The sequence below is a fragment of the Cheilinus undulatus genome, linkage group 13, assembly GCF_018320785.1.
Source record: "Cheilinus undulatus linkage group 13, ASM1832078v1, whole genome shotgun sequence".
Lineage (NCBI taxonomy): Eukaryota > Metazoa > Chordata > Actinopteri > Labriformes > Labridae > Cheilinus > Cheilinus undulatus.
Genome location: NC_054877.1, coordinates 13,460,467 through 13,480,545, shown reverse-complemented (window position 1 = coordinate 13,480,545; position 20,079 = coordinate 13,460,467). Strand labels below are relative to the sequence as shown.

Below are 20,079 nucleotides of genomic sequence, written 5' to 3'. Positions count from 1 at the left end.
AGTTTGTGGGATGTATTGGGATAGAGTCATGGCAATCTTAACAACAAAAGATAATTCGGTATTGGCTAAAATGAGTTTGAAAATATCAGCATTTTGGTTATGCGATATTGAGCATCCCTAATTCCAAGTAAATCACCAGAAATTCAGTTTCTTCTTTCAGACTCAATACCACTGAAGTGAGTCAGAGTGACACTGCTGTGTAACTTTTGGATAACTATTGAACTAACACTCAGCAGAAGAATTGGTGCTACTGTGAGATATCATTGACCAAGAAATTACAGTTTTTATGTTATTAGAGATATTGACGGAGATTTTTGTGCAGGTTTCAAGATCAAATGAGTCATCAGAACCTAGGTAAACAAAGTACAGTGCCATGAAAACTTTTCGACCCATTCCTGTTTTCTTTTTTTTTTTTTTTGCATTTCTGTGACACTTAAATCTTTCAGTTGATCAAACCAATTTTAATATTAGACAAAGATGCAGTTTTTAAACTATGATTTCATTAATTAAGGGAAAAAACATCCAAACCTTCCTGGCCCTCTATGGAAAAGTAATACATAATAACTGGTTGTGCCACCCTTGGTGGCAACAACTGCAAGTCTTTCACATCAATGTAGAGCTGTGGTTCTCAACTGGTCTAGTGTCAGGACCCCTTGCCATGGCCTTAATGACAAATTGCGACCCAAAGAACTTAAATTTGAAACTGTAATCAAGTGCTTTTAATGAAAAAAAAAACTGAGAGTTTGGACTCGAGATGGAACAAATATTAATGAAACAAAAAGATGGAGACATTTCCTTCAAAAATAAAGCACAACATAGACTTTTGCCACATATTTTTTTCTGGCACAAATCTGCAACCCACTGAAAATGGCTCTGTGACCCACTTTTGAGTCCTGACCGACCAGTTGAGAACCACTGCTGTCGAGGAATTTGGTCCACTCTTTTTAACAAGATTGTTTCAACTCATGGAGTTTTTTTAGGGAATGAACAGCATGTTTAAGGTTCTGGGTTCTTTTGTGATCTACTGGTTGAGTTGCTGAGGAACTCTTAATTTTGGTGGGTCGGACGCTCCTGGGGAGACTCTCCACTCTTCCAAGTTTTCTCCATTTGTGGATAATGGCTCTCATTGTGGTGTGCTAGAGCCTCAGAAATTGCTTTGTAACCCTTCTGAGACTGATAAGCCCATAACACCGACGCCATCCGACATGCGTCAAAACGATCACGATATTATTATTAGGCCATTATGTTCTATGAGCAAACCCACTAGCAGCAGCCAGACGTCCATGAATGCGCCATGCCATTTTAGGACACTGCTCTATTCCAGATGCCGCCGGCCATGGCGGAGTGTTTCCCCAAGAGAACAGCTGTTTTGTCCATCTCTTCTGTCATAGTGATAGCTCTGTTTGAGGGCACTGCTAAAGATATTCAGCGCCATTCTTTCTTCGAGGTGTAAAATAAACAAGGGACCTCAGCTGCTTGGGACCATACCATTGCTCTTATTATTTTTTTCACTTTCCCGGTGAGGGAGGGAGGCAATCCCTGAGTGGGCTTTCAGCTCTGGTATCAAGCAGTTTATGATTTAACAAGGGGGGCAGTTACTTTTCGAATAGGGCCAGGTAGGTTTGGATGGCCTTTTCCTTTACTAAATAAAAACATTGTTCAGAAAACAGCATTTTGTATTCACTGATGGGAAACAACATCTTTGACATATCAGTCTGGGGAGGGTGACAAAGCCACTTCTATGGCTTTAGATTCCAGCAGACCACAGTGAGAGCCATTATCCACAAATGGAGAAAACTTGAAACAGTGGTGAACCTTCCCAGGAGTGTCTGACCTATCAAAATTACTTCAAAATTGCATTGCTGACTCTTCCATGTCACAAAAGAACCCAGAACCATGTGAGCACATGACCTTAAAAAGGCCATTCATACCAAAAACTCCTCCAATGTGACTAAACTAAACCAATTCTGCAAAGAAAAGTGGGACAAAAGTCCTCCCCAAGTTCCAAGTCTTTCAATAATGTGAAAGATTTTTTGCCAGTTAACCCAAATGCTTGCTTACAGTTGTTGCCACTAAAGGTGGCACAATCAGTTTTTAGGTTTAGAGTGCAATTGCTTCTTCACAAAGGGCCAGGGGGGTTTAGATGGCCTTTTCCCCTTAATAGAGGAAATCCCTTTACAAACAATGCATTTTATTAGTTTATGCTTCTTTTGAAAGGATTGCTTTCTTCCAGTTAGTGTCACTGAAAAAGTACCGTAATAACCTGAATAAGAGGTGGTTCACAGTTGGAAAACTATGAAATTGCATAATAATATATTTTGTCCATCTTGCTTATTGTGTATCTAACAGGACTTCTTACACACAACAAGCAGTGCAACATTGGTAAAGGTTTCATAAGAATTTCTTTTCACCAATTTATCTTAACTAATCAATAAGAAATCAAAGATATGATAGGGAAAATATACTTGTAATTCTTAATGTTTCTATGTGTTAGAATCACATCGGTTAATTTTTAACTTAGGGTATTGATTTCTATCATACACTCTCTCACTGCAGCTGGAGGACAGAGCTGCACAGCAACTCCATTCTCCAGAAGCGAAAAGTCACTTCTCCCTGCAATCTGTGGCAGGCAGCAGACACAAGGTAACCATAGTAACAGGCTACTTACGATTGGGCCGGGGGGACCCTGAGGCCCTTCTCCTCCCTTCAAGCCAGCTGGACCCTGAAAGCAAAGAACAGGAGAGAGTTAGATCACTGATCCACGTGGGCCGCCGCTCGCTGCCATTCAAAGAGCAGCAACCACAGCTGTCAAATGGAGCTTCAAATGTTAATGTCTGCTGTGAAAGTGTGGGTGTTATTTGTATACTTGTTTGAATGTTAATGGATGGGTGGAGGGCATGAATAAAGAAGGCAGTGCTGAAACTGACAACTTTTTAAAAAATGTTTTAAGTTATTACACAGCTATTATCACCATAAGATATCATGAAATCTGATCAAAGCTGAGTTCACTTTCTTGTTTTGACTCCCAGGTAGAAGTTTCTAAACCGTCATTACTGCGCACCTTACAGATTTATGTAGATAAAAGGATAGGGAAAAGATGCCAAGTGCCTTCTTTGAGTTGCTCTAAATTTACTGAGACAGCAGGTCGTTTACGGGTTAGTTCATCTGCAAGAAAATAAAAAAGCACCTCTCACATCTTATGAGTCATCATAGCCAATACAGTGCCTATAAAAAGTCTTCACTTCCTTAGATGTTTTACCCTTTTATTGATTTTATAAATCAATCATGGTCAATATCCTTTGGCTTTTTGAGGAAAAAAATACAAAAACACCAAAATAATGTAAAAATGAAAAAGGATTTCTACAAAGCAATGCCAATCAAATAAAAATATGTAATATAAAAGAAGTAACGTACAATTAGTGAAATGGGAACCGCCTGTCACAGTCACTGGTTAATCAGTTTTCCTGGCTACCATTACACCATGAAGACAAAAGAACACTCCAAACAACTCAGAGAACAGGTTATTGAAAAGGAAAAGTCAGGGGATGAAAACAAAAAAACCCACAACACTGAACATCCCCCAGAGTTCACTTAAATGAAGAAGAAATGAAAGGAATATGGCACATGTGTAAATCTGCCTAGATCAGGCCAACCTCACAAACTAAGTGACTGTGCAAGAACGAGACTAGTGAGAGAGGCCACCATGACACCTTTGACTACTCTGAAGGAGTTAAAGGCATCGCAGCTGAAAATAAGGGATACAACAACTGTTGCCTGGGTTCTTCACCAGTCAAAGTTTTATGGTAGAGTGGCAAAGAGAAAGCCACTGGTGAAGATCAAATCTCCACTAGAGTTCACCAAAAGGCATGTGGGAGGCTCCATGGTCAAGCAGAAGAAGGTTCTTTGGTCCAATGAGACCAAAGTGGTGCTTTTTGGCGAACATGAGACACTGCACATCACCACAAACACACCATGCCCACTGTGAAGCATGGTTGAGACAGCATCATGCTGTGGGAATGCCTCTCGGCTCAAATGTAGCAAAATATAGGAAAATCCTGGAACGCAATCTTATTCAGTCTGCAGAAGAACTAAGGCTTGGGAGAAGATTTGTTTTCCTACAAGACAATGATCTGAAGCATACAGTGAAAGCTACACAGAAATGGTTTAAAGACAACAAGGTTAATGTTCTGAAGAGGTCGAGTCAAAGCCCAAACCTCAATCAAATAGAGAATTTGTGGCTGGACTTGAAAAGGGCTGTTTACACCTGATCCCCTTGCAACCTGACAGAGCTTGAGCAGTTTTGCAAAGAAGAATGGCGTAACATTGCAGTGTCCAGATGTGCAGGCCTGATTGAGACCTATCCACACAGACTCAGAGCTGTGATTGCAGCCAAAGGTTCATCTACTAAATACTGACTTGAAAGGAAAGAATGTTTTGTAGTCACTTATTTTACCTTACATATTGATTTTTAATTGACTTTACTTTGTAGAAAAATGGTTTTCACTTTGACATTTAAGAGGTTTTGTAGTAGTTTTTTTGGTCAAAAAAGCCTAATTATATTGACCATGGTTGACTTGCTAAATCAATAAAGGGTAAAACATCCAAGGGGTTGAATACTTTTTTAGGCACAATTAAATCATCCAATCAATAGGGATCCATAGATATATTACTGTGAAGAAATAGCTTGTATGATAAAGGAGGATTATTGAACTTAAAGTGTGCACTGTTTCTGAGGAGGAGAGGTTTCTGGAGAGTTTCTGAAATATCAAATACTGTGTGCACTACAAACTGAATACCCTTCACATCCAGTGTATCAATGAGGCAGAAATCTCAAACACAGACATCTAAAAAAACTGACCATAGAAAGACTAAATCTCTTCCTCTGGATGTATACAACCAGTGGTGAAGTAGAAACCAGGTTTCTGGAGTATTTCCTCTTATTTCTCAGTCTCCACAGGGTATATTGCCTCAAATCCTCACATCCGTTAGCTGTATGTTGCATTTTTTGCCCTGGCTGGTGAAGGCATGACCCATCTCTGTCTCTCACTGGCAAAGGCTTGTAACTTGTGTCGGTTGGTTGGTTAGACTACAGAGTAAGCCAATCAGAGGCTAGAAGGGCAAGGCATACTCAGGGGAGGCTGAGTCGCTGTAAAAATAAAAAAAGGTCTGTTTTAAGGTGAACTAAATGTGCAGGAGCAGTCTGTAACACGAGCATGTAATGAGTTTACCCTTTGCCGGATGGGTCACCAAAAAGACTGTGGGACATAAATTAAGAGTATAGCCACTTTTTGACTGAGAACATACTTTAGGAGGGTTTAATGTTTGATTAATTAGACTGTCGAAGCTGTGCTCTGTTGATGAGGCTGTAACTGTTTTCTTCAAACTCAGAAGATAAATGGTCTTGTAAAAGAAAAAGAAGACATGCCTTATTAATCCCTGACAAGACATTCAGCTTTTGTCACTCTTTTATTGATCATTCTGAACACACTGGCCAAAAATAGACACATGTGCACAAACAGGAACCTGTGAACATGCAAAAAATGGAAAAAGTAAGGGTGGGGATCTGCACAGCAGTTGGGTGTTTGTCACCTACAACCCCAGCCACCACAAACTGAACAACTGCTGCCCTTACAAGAGAAAATGTTTATTTAGCTAAAAGTGTACTCCAAGTTTTATTGATATGCAAGATTATGAATGAACCTTGGAGAAAAGGGGTTTAAGTGGTACCAAGGACATTGTATTTTATGGTCAATAGATGTTATTTTGAAATGAAAATTTCCAACATCAAGAAACAAGCTGGTTTTGAGTTAACATTTAAACATAGCAAAGCAAAACACAGAAACAATGTGCCCTTGGCTTTTCTAAGGCAGTTCAATATTGAATTGAGGATAAAAACATGAATGAAAAGTAAACTTTTTTGTTTTTCCATTGTTTTTCTTTTGTTCAAAAAAGAGATGAATAACTAAAAATGATTTGTTTAGGATCAAATCTTAATGTCCGGATTAAAAAAAAAAAATCATAAAACTAGGGCTATCCATTTATGTTTTTAACAACACCTACACTAGGTCCCATAACTGGGACAAAAACATGGCTAAACCTCCTGCTGTTTATCTTTTTTAAATAGCACAACAAAACAAATAAAGAAACACAACTTTAAATTCATTCATGTATTTTGAAAAAAAAAAGAACTTTGAAAATGAACTTTGAGAGTGTGAAACATGAAATTTATGAGATATTGATTGAAAAAGGCAAGACAAGCAAGTAAAAAAGTGAAAAAATGAAAAATAAGTGAGGGGAAATTAAAAATGAAAGATGAAAGATGAAAAATAGTGGACAGAAAATTAAAGTGGAGAACATAAAAAAAATAAGAGCTGAAAAATGAAAAACAATGGCCAGAAAATGATGAATTGAGAGTCCCAAACATGAAAAATAAGAGAGATTTAGAATATAAAAGGACTAAGCATGAAAAACAAGGGAAGGAGGATGAAAAAAAAGAGAGAATATAAAAATTAAGAGACAGATCATCAAAGTAAAGAGAGAAAGTTAAAAGCAAGAATTAGAAAATGAAAATTGTGAGTTATAACATGAAAAAGAAGAGACAGAAACATGAAAATCAATAGATGAAATAGAAAAACAAGATACAATGATAAGGGACGAAAGATAAAAAACAAGACAGAAATATAAAATCAAGAGGTGGAACATAAAAAACAAAATTTGTAGAATGACAATAGACATAAAATGAAAAGAACAGATGGATCTTGAAAAAATTGAGATGGAAATAAAAACTGACAGGTGGAACTTTAAAGAAAGAAGGATAGAAAATGAGAAATAACAAAATTATCACAAGAGATGTAACATTAAAGAATGAGAGACTAAAAGAAGAAAAACAACATTTAAAAATGAAAAAGGGTACCAGAACACAAAAAAAGACAGAAGAATAAGGATGATATAGGGGAAGGAAGTTAAAATTGTGAGGAAAACAAAGACAGAAAGTGATAAACACGGGACATAAAAAGAAAATTGAGAGATGGAACACAAAAAAAACGAGATGGAAAATGAATGTGGGAATGAAAATTATAAATGAGAAAAAGAAAATAAAACAAAAGAGGAAAGATTAAAAATGAGAGAAAGAAAATTAAAAAAACAAAAGAAGAACAATGAAAAACGAAATAATGGAAATTAAAAACAAGAGACGGAACATGCAAAATGAGAGAAGGAACACAAAAAAGAGAATAAACATGAAAAACGAGAGCCAGAATATGAAAAACAAGAGACACAACATGAAAAACGAGAGTCAGAACATGGAAAAAAGAGAGATGGTACATGAAAAATGAGAGACAGAATCTGAAAAATGAGAGACAGAACATGAACAAAGAGAAACATAACATTTTTGATTATTAATTTAAGATTTAATAACCTGTAGTAGCTGATGGCATGTTTTCTGTGCTATACTCTCCTGTTTTAATGCTAATTTGCAAACAACTTGTTTTGTCCTGCCCTTCCCCACCAGTCTGGTCAGTGTTATTATGTTTTCAGCGTTGTGAGCAGTGAAGCTGCCGTATGCCAAACATAGTGAATCGGGTGAATTTATAATTGCGTAACGTCTGAGGCAGTGCCTGATAGTGGCAGATGCATGGACAGATCTCAGCACTCTATACTGGTATATTGGTTGTATTGGTGTAGGACAGAGCCAACTTTTAGATTAAAAAAGCAGGGATTGAAAGTGTGACTCATACACCAGATTTACAATACTTGACTTGAAAGGTCTCATTAGCAGGGCTGCAAATGAAATGGATAAAAAAGAAACAGGTGACAGATTGTGAAGCCAACAGGTGAAGTAAAAGTTCACATTTAGTGCCTCTACCTCTGGATCCTCATGACTACAGCCAATAACAGGCACACCCGTGATGCTGAATCACAGCACAGAGAGGCTGAGAGCGCATATGGAAAACAGGCTTCACCAGAGGCTGTAAAGACTTTCATTATAATAACTAATTTACAGGCGCCGACAGAGCCAGGGGGGCACAGACGCTGCCAAGCACTCTCTCCAGCTCCCTCGACTTCCACATTTCACCAGCGAGCATTAGAAGGCTGGAAGGATCTCTCTCTGCCGGACACACAAAAAGTTATTTATTGGCTCATATATTGCTACTTGGCCCTTTCCTCAAGACTGAGAGGATGGCTGAGAAGTGTGTGTGGGTGTGTTTCTCCAAAAAAAGGAAGGAAATACTCTATGTGTGTGAGTTTGTACCAGCTCTAACTCAGCAAACAGAACGAGATTAACTTTTATGTTATTGCTCATACAAAAGGTGCTGGCGTGTGTTTGTGTCTTCGTGCGTCACTTTAAGGGGAGGATATGAAGTTTTATTTGCTCCTGTTTGGTGTGCGTGCTGCTGTTATGAAGAGAAAGCCATCCGTCTGCACACATGGGACAAACAGAGAGCTGGTAATAAGTCTGGGCTGTGCTGTCGTGTGCTCTCTCTTAATGGTCAGCCTTGAAATGAGCTCAAGCCTCCGTCTCTCAAGCTTATCCTCAGTCAGCCTCTAACAGCGTTTTACAGCTTTCACCTTGAACTTCCCCTCACCCACGCCCACTTCTTCTGAGAATTAATTCGGGTTACTCAGCAGGGAGGTGGGGGGGGCATTGTGATGCACTCACAAAGCCGAGGGTTTGGATCAGAATCAGGAGGCTTGGACTCATTCTCCAATTGAAAACCAAACAGGATTCCTCATAGAAAAGAAGCTGCAACTAACAAGGCCTGTAAAAAATGCTCAGTGCGCATGATTTCAGGGACATTTTACTGCAATGAAAACAAACCACAACCAATGTTAACCTTCAGAGTTATGATGATAAATATGCCAGTATCATACCTGGCTCTTATTTCTCATTTACCTCAATGTAATCCAGCTCTCCACCTTTCAGTCAGGATTGCTGCCAGGCCTGACATTTGGTCAAACAGCAGGTTATCAGCTCAGTAATTGGCGTTTTGGGCTAAATTCTACCGGCTGTGTTCTCAGGATGACACATTTGTTCCTTATGTTCACATGTGTAAGGTTTTGAATGAGTAAGTAGAGTATTAGTGTGGGTTACCATGGCTCCTGGAAGACCTCGTGCCCCCTGGAAACCCCTCAGGCCAGCAGGTCCTGGCTTGCCACTGATACCCATAGGACCTGGATCACCCTGCAGAGGGAGAAAGCAATAGCAACCACTAATGACTTCTGATGTATCAACAAGTAATATCTGAAATCAAAATTGCTTTAAGAGTCAACCATAACCAGGGCTTATTCTGTGAGAGGAAAAACAAATGTGACCCCTGACCTTACAGTTGGTCCACAGCCAGCCCAAATCAAATCGAAAGCATGATTTATCTAACAGATGGTAAAATGGTAAACAGATTTGAGCATCTATCAACCATATTTCTATTCTTTGCGTTATTACTGGGTGTGACTTCCTGTGGTTTAAGTTAATTCTGTTTATTAGGGTGATTGAGAGATTAAAATGTCTGAAAATCATCTGTACACCTCAAGCAAAATGATGTCATTATTCCTCTGCTTTCTATTATTAGGGAATGAGAGGAAATATGAATAAATTACCTCGGATAAAGCACACAAGAGTATTAAGCTTACTTTAAGAGCTCTGTGTTGGTATTTCAGTAGTCATAAGGATGAAAATGTTCTGTTGAGACACAACCTTGTATACTATAAAACAGACGTAAAGGCCAGCAAGAGACCTAACATCTAACGTCACTGCAATTTAACAGCAAAAACTTGTGTGTTAAAATATCAGTGTTAAACATTTCTGAGTTCTCTTAAAGAGTAAATCTAAAAATTAAAAATTCAAAGTGTAATTTTAACTCCATTCTGAGTTAAATGGTCTTCAGTGTTAGTCCAACAGTATTAGAATTAATGCTGAGCAATTTATTAGAATTTAGATTAAACTGCAGAATTTCCTTCTGCAATTTCTAAATTCCAGAATGTGCAAATGTGTGTCAAAATACAATGTTTTGCAGTATAGTTGTTAATTTGGTATGTTTTTTTTTGTTTGTTTTGTTTTATACAAATGAGAATGACATAAAAATTATCAATCTGTTCAATACAACAACTCACATGCAATCAGTCAAAATATCGTTTATCATTATCAGATATTTTTTCAAAATCATTCAACCCTAATTTAATCAATTTAAACAATTTCAAAATCAATCTAATTGCAATTTTGTCTCACACAATTTAAGTCTGATATCAATTGTGATTTTGAGGGGGTGATAATGTCTTTGCTATTCTTGTTTTGAATAAGAAAAATGTAAACATGAAGAAGAAAAGTAGGATGTTTTGTTAAAAAAAACAAAAAAAGAAAAAGAAACTTCAATCTTTGCATAATGTATGGAGCATAAAATCTCTGCTGCAAATTTTTTTCAAATCAAACTGGCATTTTTGACAGATTTCAGGTTAAGAAATATTGCAGCAGGCCATATTGGAATTTAATCTAATCTGCAATGAATTACCTAGCCCTAGACACTTTTGCACCATGGGTGAAGTTATCCACTGAATTAGTGATTCCCCGCCTGTAGAAACAGATGGGCTTAATTAAAGCTGTGGTGCTGTGCTACACCAAAGGGTGCATTTGTGTGTCCGCTTCATCATTACCAGTGAGCACAGCACCTTTCAACAGGTGTTCAGTTTGAGGTGGGGAACTTGACAAAGTATGAAAAGTGAATTGCAATGTGTTAATAATTTTAACTGTTAATACCTTAGATATAGGTATAAGAGATAAATGTGCACTTTATTGTGTTTAAATCACCAACACAGTGAGTTAAAAATTTACCCAGTAAGAGTTTAAATGTAAACACCTTTCAAAGTGGACCCTGTGAGAATTATAGAAACTAGAATAGTGTTAAATTAAACACTACAGGAGTTGAATTAACACTGAGGAACATCACAGCAGTCACAATATGACAAAGCCTATGGACAAAAGGAGCATAACAAGACATGTGGCCCAATATTTAATCAGGATTGTCTTGTTTTCATGGTTTGTTAGAAGCCAAAATTGCAATTGAAATTTGAACTTGATTGATTTCCCAGCACTACTACATTTATTAATATTTATATAGTCCAAAAGCGTAAAAGTTAATGTAAAATAAAGTGGTATAAAATAAAGCTAGATCTTTAAATGTCAAATAACCTCAGAGGTCCTACAAAGATAGGCTTAACTTATCCTTAAGTTTCCTATTTAATGTTTATGTCTAATGTAATATCTTGTTTGAAACTCAGAGTATCAAAAAGTTTGGGCAAAAAACATTTTATATTTTACATCTGGCAATGTTTTAGTCTTACTCTTTGCTCTGGTAACATAAAATACACCATTGTTTACCTTTCCACCCTCTTTTCCAGCAGATCCAGGCAGACCTTGCTCACCAGGTGGACCAGGGGAGCCTGGGTGTCCTCGCTCTCCACTGGGTCCCACCTCTCCAGTCGGGCCCTGTCAGACAAACAGACAAGGTCAGTGTGCTATAAAACCTGTCCTCAAGCAGACATGCTAGTGATACAGCTGTAATGATTACGTTTCTAAGGACATCTCACATCTGATACCAGTCAGAAAATCTCACTTCTCCATCAGCATTCTCTTCTTATCTTTTGTAGATGTAAATAAAGATTTGATGAGATGGAATAATTTATTTCCAATTCACGCTTCACTACTTTTGGGTGAGACAAAAATCTCACTGAATGCATCCAAATTTCTTTCAAAGGCATCTTGATTACATTCCCTGACTGCTGTTTTTGTTTAGCAGTTGTAAAAAGCTAATGCTAAAGCTGCAATTTTTTATACTTCTCTAGTATTAGAGCTAAAAAAGTGAGGAATCTATATGTAGAATATCTACCTGAGGTCCGACCACGCCTCCAGGTCCAGGAGGTCCGGTCTTTCCTTGGAAACCCTGAAGGAGAAAAGAGAAGTTAACTTGAGCGTACATGAGAAGGGTTATAAAGTATGAACTCTACTATGTGGGATACATTATGTAAAAACCTGAGCCAAACTGGGTATCAGTATAAATAATGTATCAGCGAGAGCTGTTTATGTGTCTTCATGCTGATGGCAAGAAAAGTGCACAACTTTTTTTATAGTCACTGATGAAGTGATTCAGGCTCTACAGGGCTTGTTCAACAAAGTGGAAGTCTGAGTTTCGTACACTGATAACAATGGATCGTATTTTTCATTTCTATTAAATCTTCCGCAAATTCCGATTAACAGGATTGCAGAGACTTAAGTTATCTAAAAGTGAGTCGAGAGCAAAATATTTGCCTTGGCGACGTAGTGAAGAGAAAGGAAAAGAGGTATCCAACAGAAATAGAAAGGTCTGTAAGTGTAATAATAGTAATTTTAATAAACTACTTGTCCGCTTTTCATCTGTGTTTTAACATGAATAAAGTACCATGAAACTGATTTCCTCTTTCTGCTACAAAATTGTACATTGTTCAGACTTCGCTGATGTTTCATTTGGAAGGTAATTTGTTTGAGCTGTTAGAACAAATATGTTTGTGGAGTTTAAGGCTGGCCCGACAGGCCTATGCCAGCTGAGGTCTTTTTCTTAATTAATCATCATTCCTTACAGTTTAAAGTGCATTTCAAGGACTAATATTCGTTAGTTAGTTCATCTTCAAACTTTGAATTGTGTATTTTAAGGACTAAACTATTAGGTATGAACTACATTTAAATATCAGTTTTGATTTTGGCATCAGCAAAATGAATTTGTAAATATCTGCACAAAACCAATATCATGCATCCCTATTTTTTGTTGGTATTTTTTTGTTTTTTTTTTATGGTGGAGAAATCCTGAACTCTTGTAGTTCTAACAAGATGTGTCTGCAGCAACAGACACATTTAAATAGGCTGCAGAAATACTGTATGCTGTGTCAAGGCAGTGGTAATTTTGTCGACTAAAACCATGACTAAAAATGTTCGTTAACAGCACGTTTTCTCTAAAACTAGACGAAGACTAACCAAAAATAGACATTTGATGACTAAAAGTAAGTTTAGTTTTCGTCAAGATGACTAAAAGTAGACTAAAAATGTAATAGAGTTTTTGTTGGACGTTCAAAATCCATGATATTTCTCCACTGTGGGTAAATCTCTCATCCCCCCCAGGAGCTTGGCAGAGTGCATAGAACACACTACCATGACTTGGTACCAGATTTAAGCAAGAGAATAAAGGCTTGGACAAAAACTAGACTAAAATTTGAGGACTTTTTTATAGACTTAAACTAGACTAAAATATTTTTGAGTTTTCGTTGACTAAAACTAGACTAAAACTATGAAGGGGAAACGACTACAATGTGACTAAAACTAAAAGACATGTCAGCTGCATGTTTTGTCTCCCAGGCTCCTTCATTTGACTTGACTGTGGTTCATTTGAAACTCTTTTTCACCACGGGCGAAGGGGTGGGGTAGCAGCAAATCCCTCTTATGATTACCCACTACCCTTGACATCATCATATCTTGTTATTTTGAATGACAGCTCCCTCTAATGATTTACTGCACACACTGCCTTCTTGGATCCACTTCTGTCTGTCTGTCTGTCAGTCTGTCTTCTCTCAGTATCCTGTTGTTTATTCACTGAATCAGTTGATTTGCTGTCTGGTCTCTAAAGTGTCAGAAAAGTATTTAAAACATCCATCAGTGTTTTATGGAGACCAAACTGACATCCAACAAAGAGTTTACTGACAAAGAGAAAAAACAGTCATATTTAAGTAGCTGGAATAGAGGATTTAGATCTTTTAATCCAAAATAACTGAAACTGATTCACTGTTGATAACTAAAAGTTTCCCTGAATAGCTGACAAACATCCGTTGACTGCTGCCATTGTCGTGTGATGATGTACTCAATCATCTCTGCTGTGTAACAGAACCAGTGCATCTTTTTCTCTAACTACAGCTTTCCTTCCACTGTTAGAAAACTATTTGTATGCCATCTCAGTAATCCTCTTCCTTGCTTTGGGTTTTGTGCAACCTTTGTGGGGGTGAGAAAGTGAGAGGTAGAGAAAGATGGAGCAGGGAGTGTGTGGGTGCTGATGCATGATGCTCAGGGTCACACAACATGACGTGGTGCATTCATGGACAAAACTACCCACTCACCGTCTCTCCTCTCTGTCCGGGATGGCCAGGCAGTCCGTCTTTTCCTGGTGGACCCTGGTGGGGGGGGGGGGCAGACAGGTAATAAAACTCAAGACATGAGGTCGTGAGTGTGTATTAATATTTAAAACACTCAGGAAGAAAGTGTCAACATGGAGCGGCTGTGGACGATGCAAACCAACAAGACAGCTTGACAGCAGATACTCACATTGGGTCCTTTAGGTCCGGGGAAGCCGACAGGCCCCTGTGGTCCTTGAGGTCCCTTGAATTAAAAGAAAATAACACATCAGAATAAAGAGAAGAGGTAAATTAATCACACTGGTAATTAGCTGCTGTACTGCGTTTTCATCGTTTCATTCAAGTCAGATTTGATAAATGCATCAAGTTTTGTCTAGTTAATATTCATGCACATTGTGCCTGGCGGTCTTTGGCTGCCACTAACTCAGGGCACAAACCTTCAAACTTTCAGGAGGGATGGATCAAAGAAAAATCTGATACTAACCCTCTCTCCAGGCGGGCCAGGAGGTCCATCATTGCCTGAGGTGCCCTGAGGGGGAAGAGAGAAAGGTTATCAAAGCTGTCAGAGTATGAGGGTGAAAAAACCTATTCAAAGCACAGACCAGGAGGCTATAAAGAGAGTTTGTTTGCACATGAGCAACTTTATTTACACAAGTACACCCAAAAGAATTATGTTAAGTATGCCTTACATTTACAGACTGCTTAAGAGGAAAGCATCCATGCATTTTATTTACCCCATCTTCCCATGATAACTGGTAATTACCAACTGTTTTCTGGATATCTCAACTTATTTATCTTGTATCCCTTGAGCTGCAAAATCACCAAATAAATAAATAAATAAATAAAAGAAAGAAACAGGCTTAATTTACCTTGCTAGTGTGGGCAGAAGCAGCATGGCCTATCATGGGGACTGGCCTATTGCTGTGCTCTAAAAATGCAACCTCTCTTATGTCAAGATATGAGATAAACTAATCTATAAAAATTAGAAGCGTTTCCCCCTGGGATGACAAAAATCAATCAGTTATGATACAATTTAGTAATCAGGGTGGAAGGGTCTAATTACATTTACTCAGATTACTGTAATTGAGTAGTTTTTTGTGCACATTTTGACATCAGTACTTTTACTTCTTTCTAAATAAGTGTTAACCAGAGTAATTGTACTTTTACTTGAGTACAATACTCTTCTTCTTTATCCATCTCTGTAGTGACAGAATGATTCCACATCCCAACCATAAACAGCTGTAGCACACAGCAAAATAAAGTGTTGCTATCTCAGGGTTTAGAGTTGATTTTAACTCCATCCTGAGTGAAATGGTCTTCAGCTGACAGTGCTGATCCACCAGTGTTAGTTCAACTCTGTAAAGAGCCAACTGATCTGAGCTCAGCCCTCTGCCATCTCAAATCTGAGGGGATGTGTTGGTGTAGTTTCCCATCATGCCCTTGGGCAGAATGTAAAGATGTGTTTTATACATGTTTAGTTGCCTGTTGTATAGTGATCCCTGCTGGGGTTATTTTGGTCTTGTTTCTGGTGGACTGTCATTATTGTTGTGGACACATTTGCCCCATGAGTGAAGTTATCCACTGAGTTAGAACCCGCACCTCTGACTTTGGGTGCTTCTAAAGGACTCAGTTTGTATTCTTCATCAGTATTCATTGCCCTGCTCTGAGGATGACTCTCTGCTTTGTTCTTGCCAAAGGAGACCCCCTTACCACAGATTTTCACGAGTTACTGCAGATCTGTCACACAGTAAAATGTTTACCACTTTAAAAGTGTAGTTTAACAATGTAATGTGGACCAATATAGACATTTTAAAGTTTTTATTCTAACTATATGAGTTTAACTAACACTGTCAATTTTGCTGTGTAGTTTACTTTATGATAGAGGTGTGACTTTACCTGAACAACCTGATTGGAGATTAAGTCTCTTGTTGTTCTTGCCAATAAAGAAAGATCATATTTCACTGAACAACTCTGCATTAGCTACTCAGTGCTCGGAGTAACTTTTCTGACTTTAAGGTATAAGGAAACAACTGCAGTTAACAAGTAATGTATCTCTAAATACTGACGGATTAATACACACAAATTAATACGTATATGCATGAATACATTTCTATGGAAATACTGGCTTTTTATCCTGAGATAACAAAAATGAGATCTCAAAGAAACCTTTGTAAGTACTTGTTATTATGAAAACAGTAATGTAAAAATAACATCAAAAACAAGATGAGATTTCAAGGAAAGCAACAGGAAATAACGTGTGATCAAGGAAAAATTTGACTGAGCTGTAATTGTGTGAAATATGTTTAACAACGTGAAAACAATGGGAGTAGATTTTACCATCAAAGCCACCACCTATATTTCAGAAAATCTTTCTATCAGAGATACAGTAACCTAGTTTTTAGTGGTTGTGCCCCTTATACAGAGGCTGTAACCCTCCAAACGGACGGCCAGGGTTGAAGTGTGATATGGTAGCAAAAGAATAACATCCAATAATCTGATGAGATCCTCTTTAACCCAAATAAAAGCTTTTCCACACAATTTTAGTGCACTACTTTCTGAGTGCAAACGGACCTTCTTTTATGCTTTATCATCATTAAAGAATTCATAAAACTAATTACAATGTAACATCTATTAGAGTGCATGGCTGTCATGAACAGCTGTTATACCGTATCCCAGAGCAACAAAACACACGTTGGCGGATTAAAGGTCACATACTGTATTTTACCCTTTTAAGTTTATATTGGTCTCAGAGGTTCCCAAAACATGCCTGGGAAGTTTGTTGCTGAAAAACACTCCAGTATTTGAATTTTGCATGTCTAAAAACCCCCCTCTATTTCAGCCCTGCTCAGAACAAACTGTTTCTGTGTCTGTAGCTTTAAATGTTAATGAGCTGCCAAACTCTGCCCCTGACTATTCCCTCTAAGGAAATGGGATGGATGTGGTTTAATGGATGTGGTTCTCCTGATCCTCCTCTCAGCTGCCGGCTGAGAGGAGGATCGGGGCAGAACTTTCTCCCAAGCAGGGAGGGCCAACAAAACCTGGGTGTGGGGCTTACTCCCCACATGACATCATGAGGGGAAAATCTGAGAGCTGCTTGTTTTAGCACATATTTTCTGAAAACTGGAGAAAAACAGTGGGGAGGGAATAGATTTTTCTGATTCTTGGAGGGATTGTGGACAGGCCAGGGGCTCATATTTCTGGTAAAAAAGCCAAAAAAAAAAAAATCTACTCTTGCCAAAGCCAATAAGGAGAAGAGAAATTACACCTTTTTTTTCTTTTTAACAAGAAATGCTTTCATTGTGATTTTTTTTTACCTCTTCTTTGGATTAAAAAAATTAAATCAATTCCTGATAAAACTACCATATAGCTGCATACATGCTAATCTCTTCACCAGTCCCCATTGTTTAAAGCAGTGGTTCCCAACCATTTTTTCCGTCCAACATCAATTTAATTGTTTCACTGATAAACCCTCTAAAAAGACCGATGTATGTTTTTTTTTTTTTATGAAAGACTGTTGTACAAGCTACTTTACACTGCTTCATCATGGTTTTAGTCAATATGTGCAACCCTAATTTTGCAGCCTCAAAGCAGACAAAACCTCAAGTCCCCCTAAGATCTTAAGCATCCCCCCCAGGGGTCCTGGACCCCAGGTTGGTAACCAATGGTTTACAGGCTTGCAACTAAACTGTATCTACCATCCCTTTCTTCTTAAATGGCACTGATGATCCAGTCATTCTGACTGGGAACAAGATTGAAGCTTGGAGCTTTGCAAGATAGATCTACCTGATGACAGACAGAAACTGACCTTTGCTGTTGGAAGTTTTGGGGGCAGGGAACATTTCCATGTTAATTGCAGGCTCAACCAGACAGAGATGTCACTGTGACACTCTAAGATTGTGGGTAGAGATCTAAGATCATGAATAAACCATGTTTTTTTCTTAAAAGGTGTGATCATTTTAACTTGTGTCTTCCATTGTTTCACACTCAGGAAACTGCTGGTAAGTCTACCTTGACCGGAAGAAGTGAATGGGATTGAATTTTTATTTTAAACCACCAAAAATGAAATGTATAAATAATGTTCTCTCTTTCATCTTAAGTGTGTTGTCATATTAATCATTATAGGCCTTCCCGCTATGTACAAAGAACCTCTACCCTGGTTCTCACCTTTGCGCCTGGTTTCCCTGTTGGTCCTCTAGCTCCACGGCCACCACGTGGACCCTTTATACAAAAACATAGCATATAAAAGAATTACAGTGCAAGAAATAGGCAACAACTTAATGTATGAGCTGTATGAATAACTTAAGCACAAACAAACAAGGTAATGGGGTACAGTGCAGGTGAATTATGCCTACTGCCCTCCCTCTCTATCTCTATGACTCCCCACCTGGTGAATAGCTGCTTCAAAAGACAGGAAAATAAAGCCCAAATACATGGAAGAGACTTTCATTTGAACACAGTAAATAATTTATGTGGAGGGCTGAAGGCTGTAGACGGCTGAATTGCCTACCGTTGGGCCACGTTGCCCTCGAGGGCCTGCTTTGCCGGCGATTCCCTGAGAAAGCAAAACAAGAGCTTTGATTTAGCACAGAGTCATTCCTCGTAGCATCAGGCAATGTTCGCTCTTCTGTGTCTCCTTTAAGAAGTTAAAGCAAGTCTACAATAATAACAAACACACTCAGGCATCAGACAGACACAAACGCTGAGGGGGTTTGAGCGCAGGCTGAGCATCTTTTTGACAAAAATAAATAATCAAATTGTGGCGGTAAGTGGTTACCCACAGGCGCTTGACAGCTTGAACTACCTGTCAGTTGTAGCACGCCGAGGCCGGGCGTGTGTGCCTCTCCACGTCTGTCTGAGAGCAGAGACGAGCCTGTCTAGTCACAAATAACCATCTCCCCTCACCACCAACCTCAATCTCCTCATCTGTAACCCTTGTCAGCTGGACCGCTCTACCGTTACACAGCTGAATACAGTTGTCAGTCCTCTCTTGAGTGCTAAAATCCTGATTGCATGACCGAAATATATATATATATATATATATCTGATAATCTGTGTTTTCTCTCTCTCTTCTTTTCTTTTTCATGGTTTGTGCTCTTTAGTCCAAGAGAAAATAACGGTACATACTTCAGGTGGTTATGCTATATTTTGACATTTAACATTTAGAGAAAGTTCCTTTTTCTACTCAGTCACAAGGTGAAATCCTTACAGCAGGACTGACAGCTTTGATCACACAATATCAGCAGCCAACCTTATAACAGTCCTGAATAAGAAAAATCCTTGCAGCAAGGCTCCTTGTGGAAAGCCTTGTGAAGATTGAAGGCCATTTAATTTGCATGAAAATGCAGATGGTTCAACAGGACATGTGCAGGTGTCAAAGTAGGGCCTCATTCAACAACCTTTCCAAAGACATTTCCTCTTAAAACTTACTTTGGTTATTTTGAATAAGATTCACCAATAATTGCAAAAGTTTTTCTATCTGGGAATTTTTTCTTAGCCAAGATGCAGTTCAACAAACTGTTGGGGGGGGGGGGAGGGGGCAACTCAAGTGGGAGGCCCATGGAGGTCAGCAAAATCTGTAAAGTTGTGCCATGATAACTATATTTCATTTTCTACCTGGATAAAAAACACTTTTATTAAAGCAACAAATCATTTTATTTATTTGTTCAAGCCATAGTATACAGCCTTCTTCAAAAAGTAAACCCTGTTCCTTAACACAGGATAAAGTTTGTTTTAAGTGGCCAAAAAAAGGTTAAAAGTGGCAAAAAAGGCAGAGAAAAGTGGTGAAAAATGGCATGAAACATGTTGTAAATGGGTTAACACTTGCAAAAATATGTTAACAGAGGCAAAAATAAACCAAAATTGGCAAAAAAAAAAAGGGTCAAAAACAGGCAAAAACAGGCAGAAAAGTTGGTCAAAACTGCTTAAAATTGCAAAAACTGG

General features: G+C 38.3%; 1 protein-coding gene across 2 annotated transcripts in view; it reads right to left on the bottom strand.

Annotated features, from left to right (window-relative positions):
- Nucleotides 1-20,079, bottom strand: part of LOC121520793 (collagen alpha-1(XI) chain-like) — a 162,556-nt gene that overhangs the window by 56,414 nt on the left and 86,063 nt on the right. For both annotated transcript variants that reach the window (XM_041804410.1, XM_041804412.1), the window contains exons 33-41: nt 18,647-18,691; nt 18,304-18,357; nt 14,624-14,668; nt 14,330-14,383; nt 14,125-14,178; nt 11,877-11,930; nt 11,369-11,476; nt 9,092-9,181; nt 2,669-2,722 (exon numbers count right to left, since the gene is read on the bottom strand). In XM_041804410.1, the coding sequence (XP_041660344.1) occupies nt 2,669-2,722; nt 9,092-9,181; nt 11,369-11,476; nt 11,877-11,930; nt 14,125-14,178; nt 14,330-14,383; nt 14,624-14,668; nt 18,304-18,357; nt 18,647-18,691 (558 nt within the window). The remainder of the gene's footprint in view (nt 1-2,668; nt 2,723-9,091; nt 9,182-11,368; nt 11,477-11,876; nt 11,931-14,124; nt 14,179-14,329; nt 14,384-14,623; nt 14,669-18,303; nt 18,358-18,646; nt 18,692-20,079) is intronic.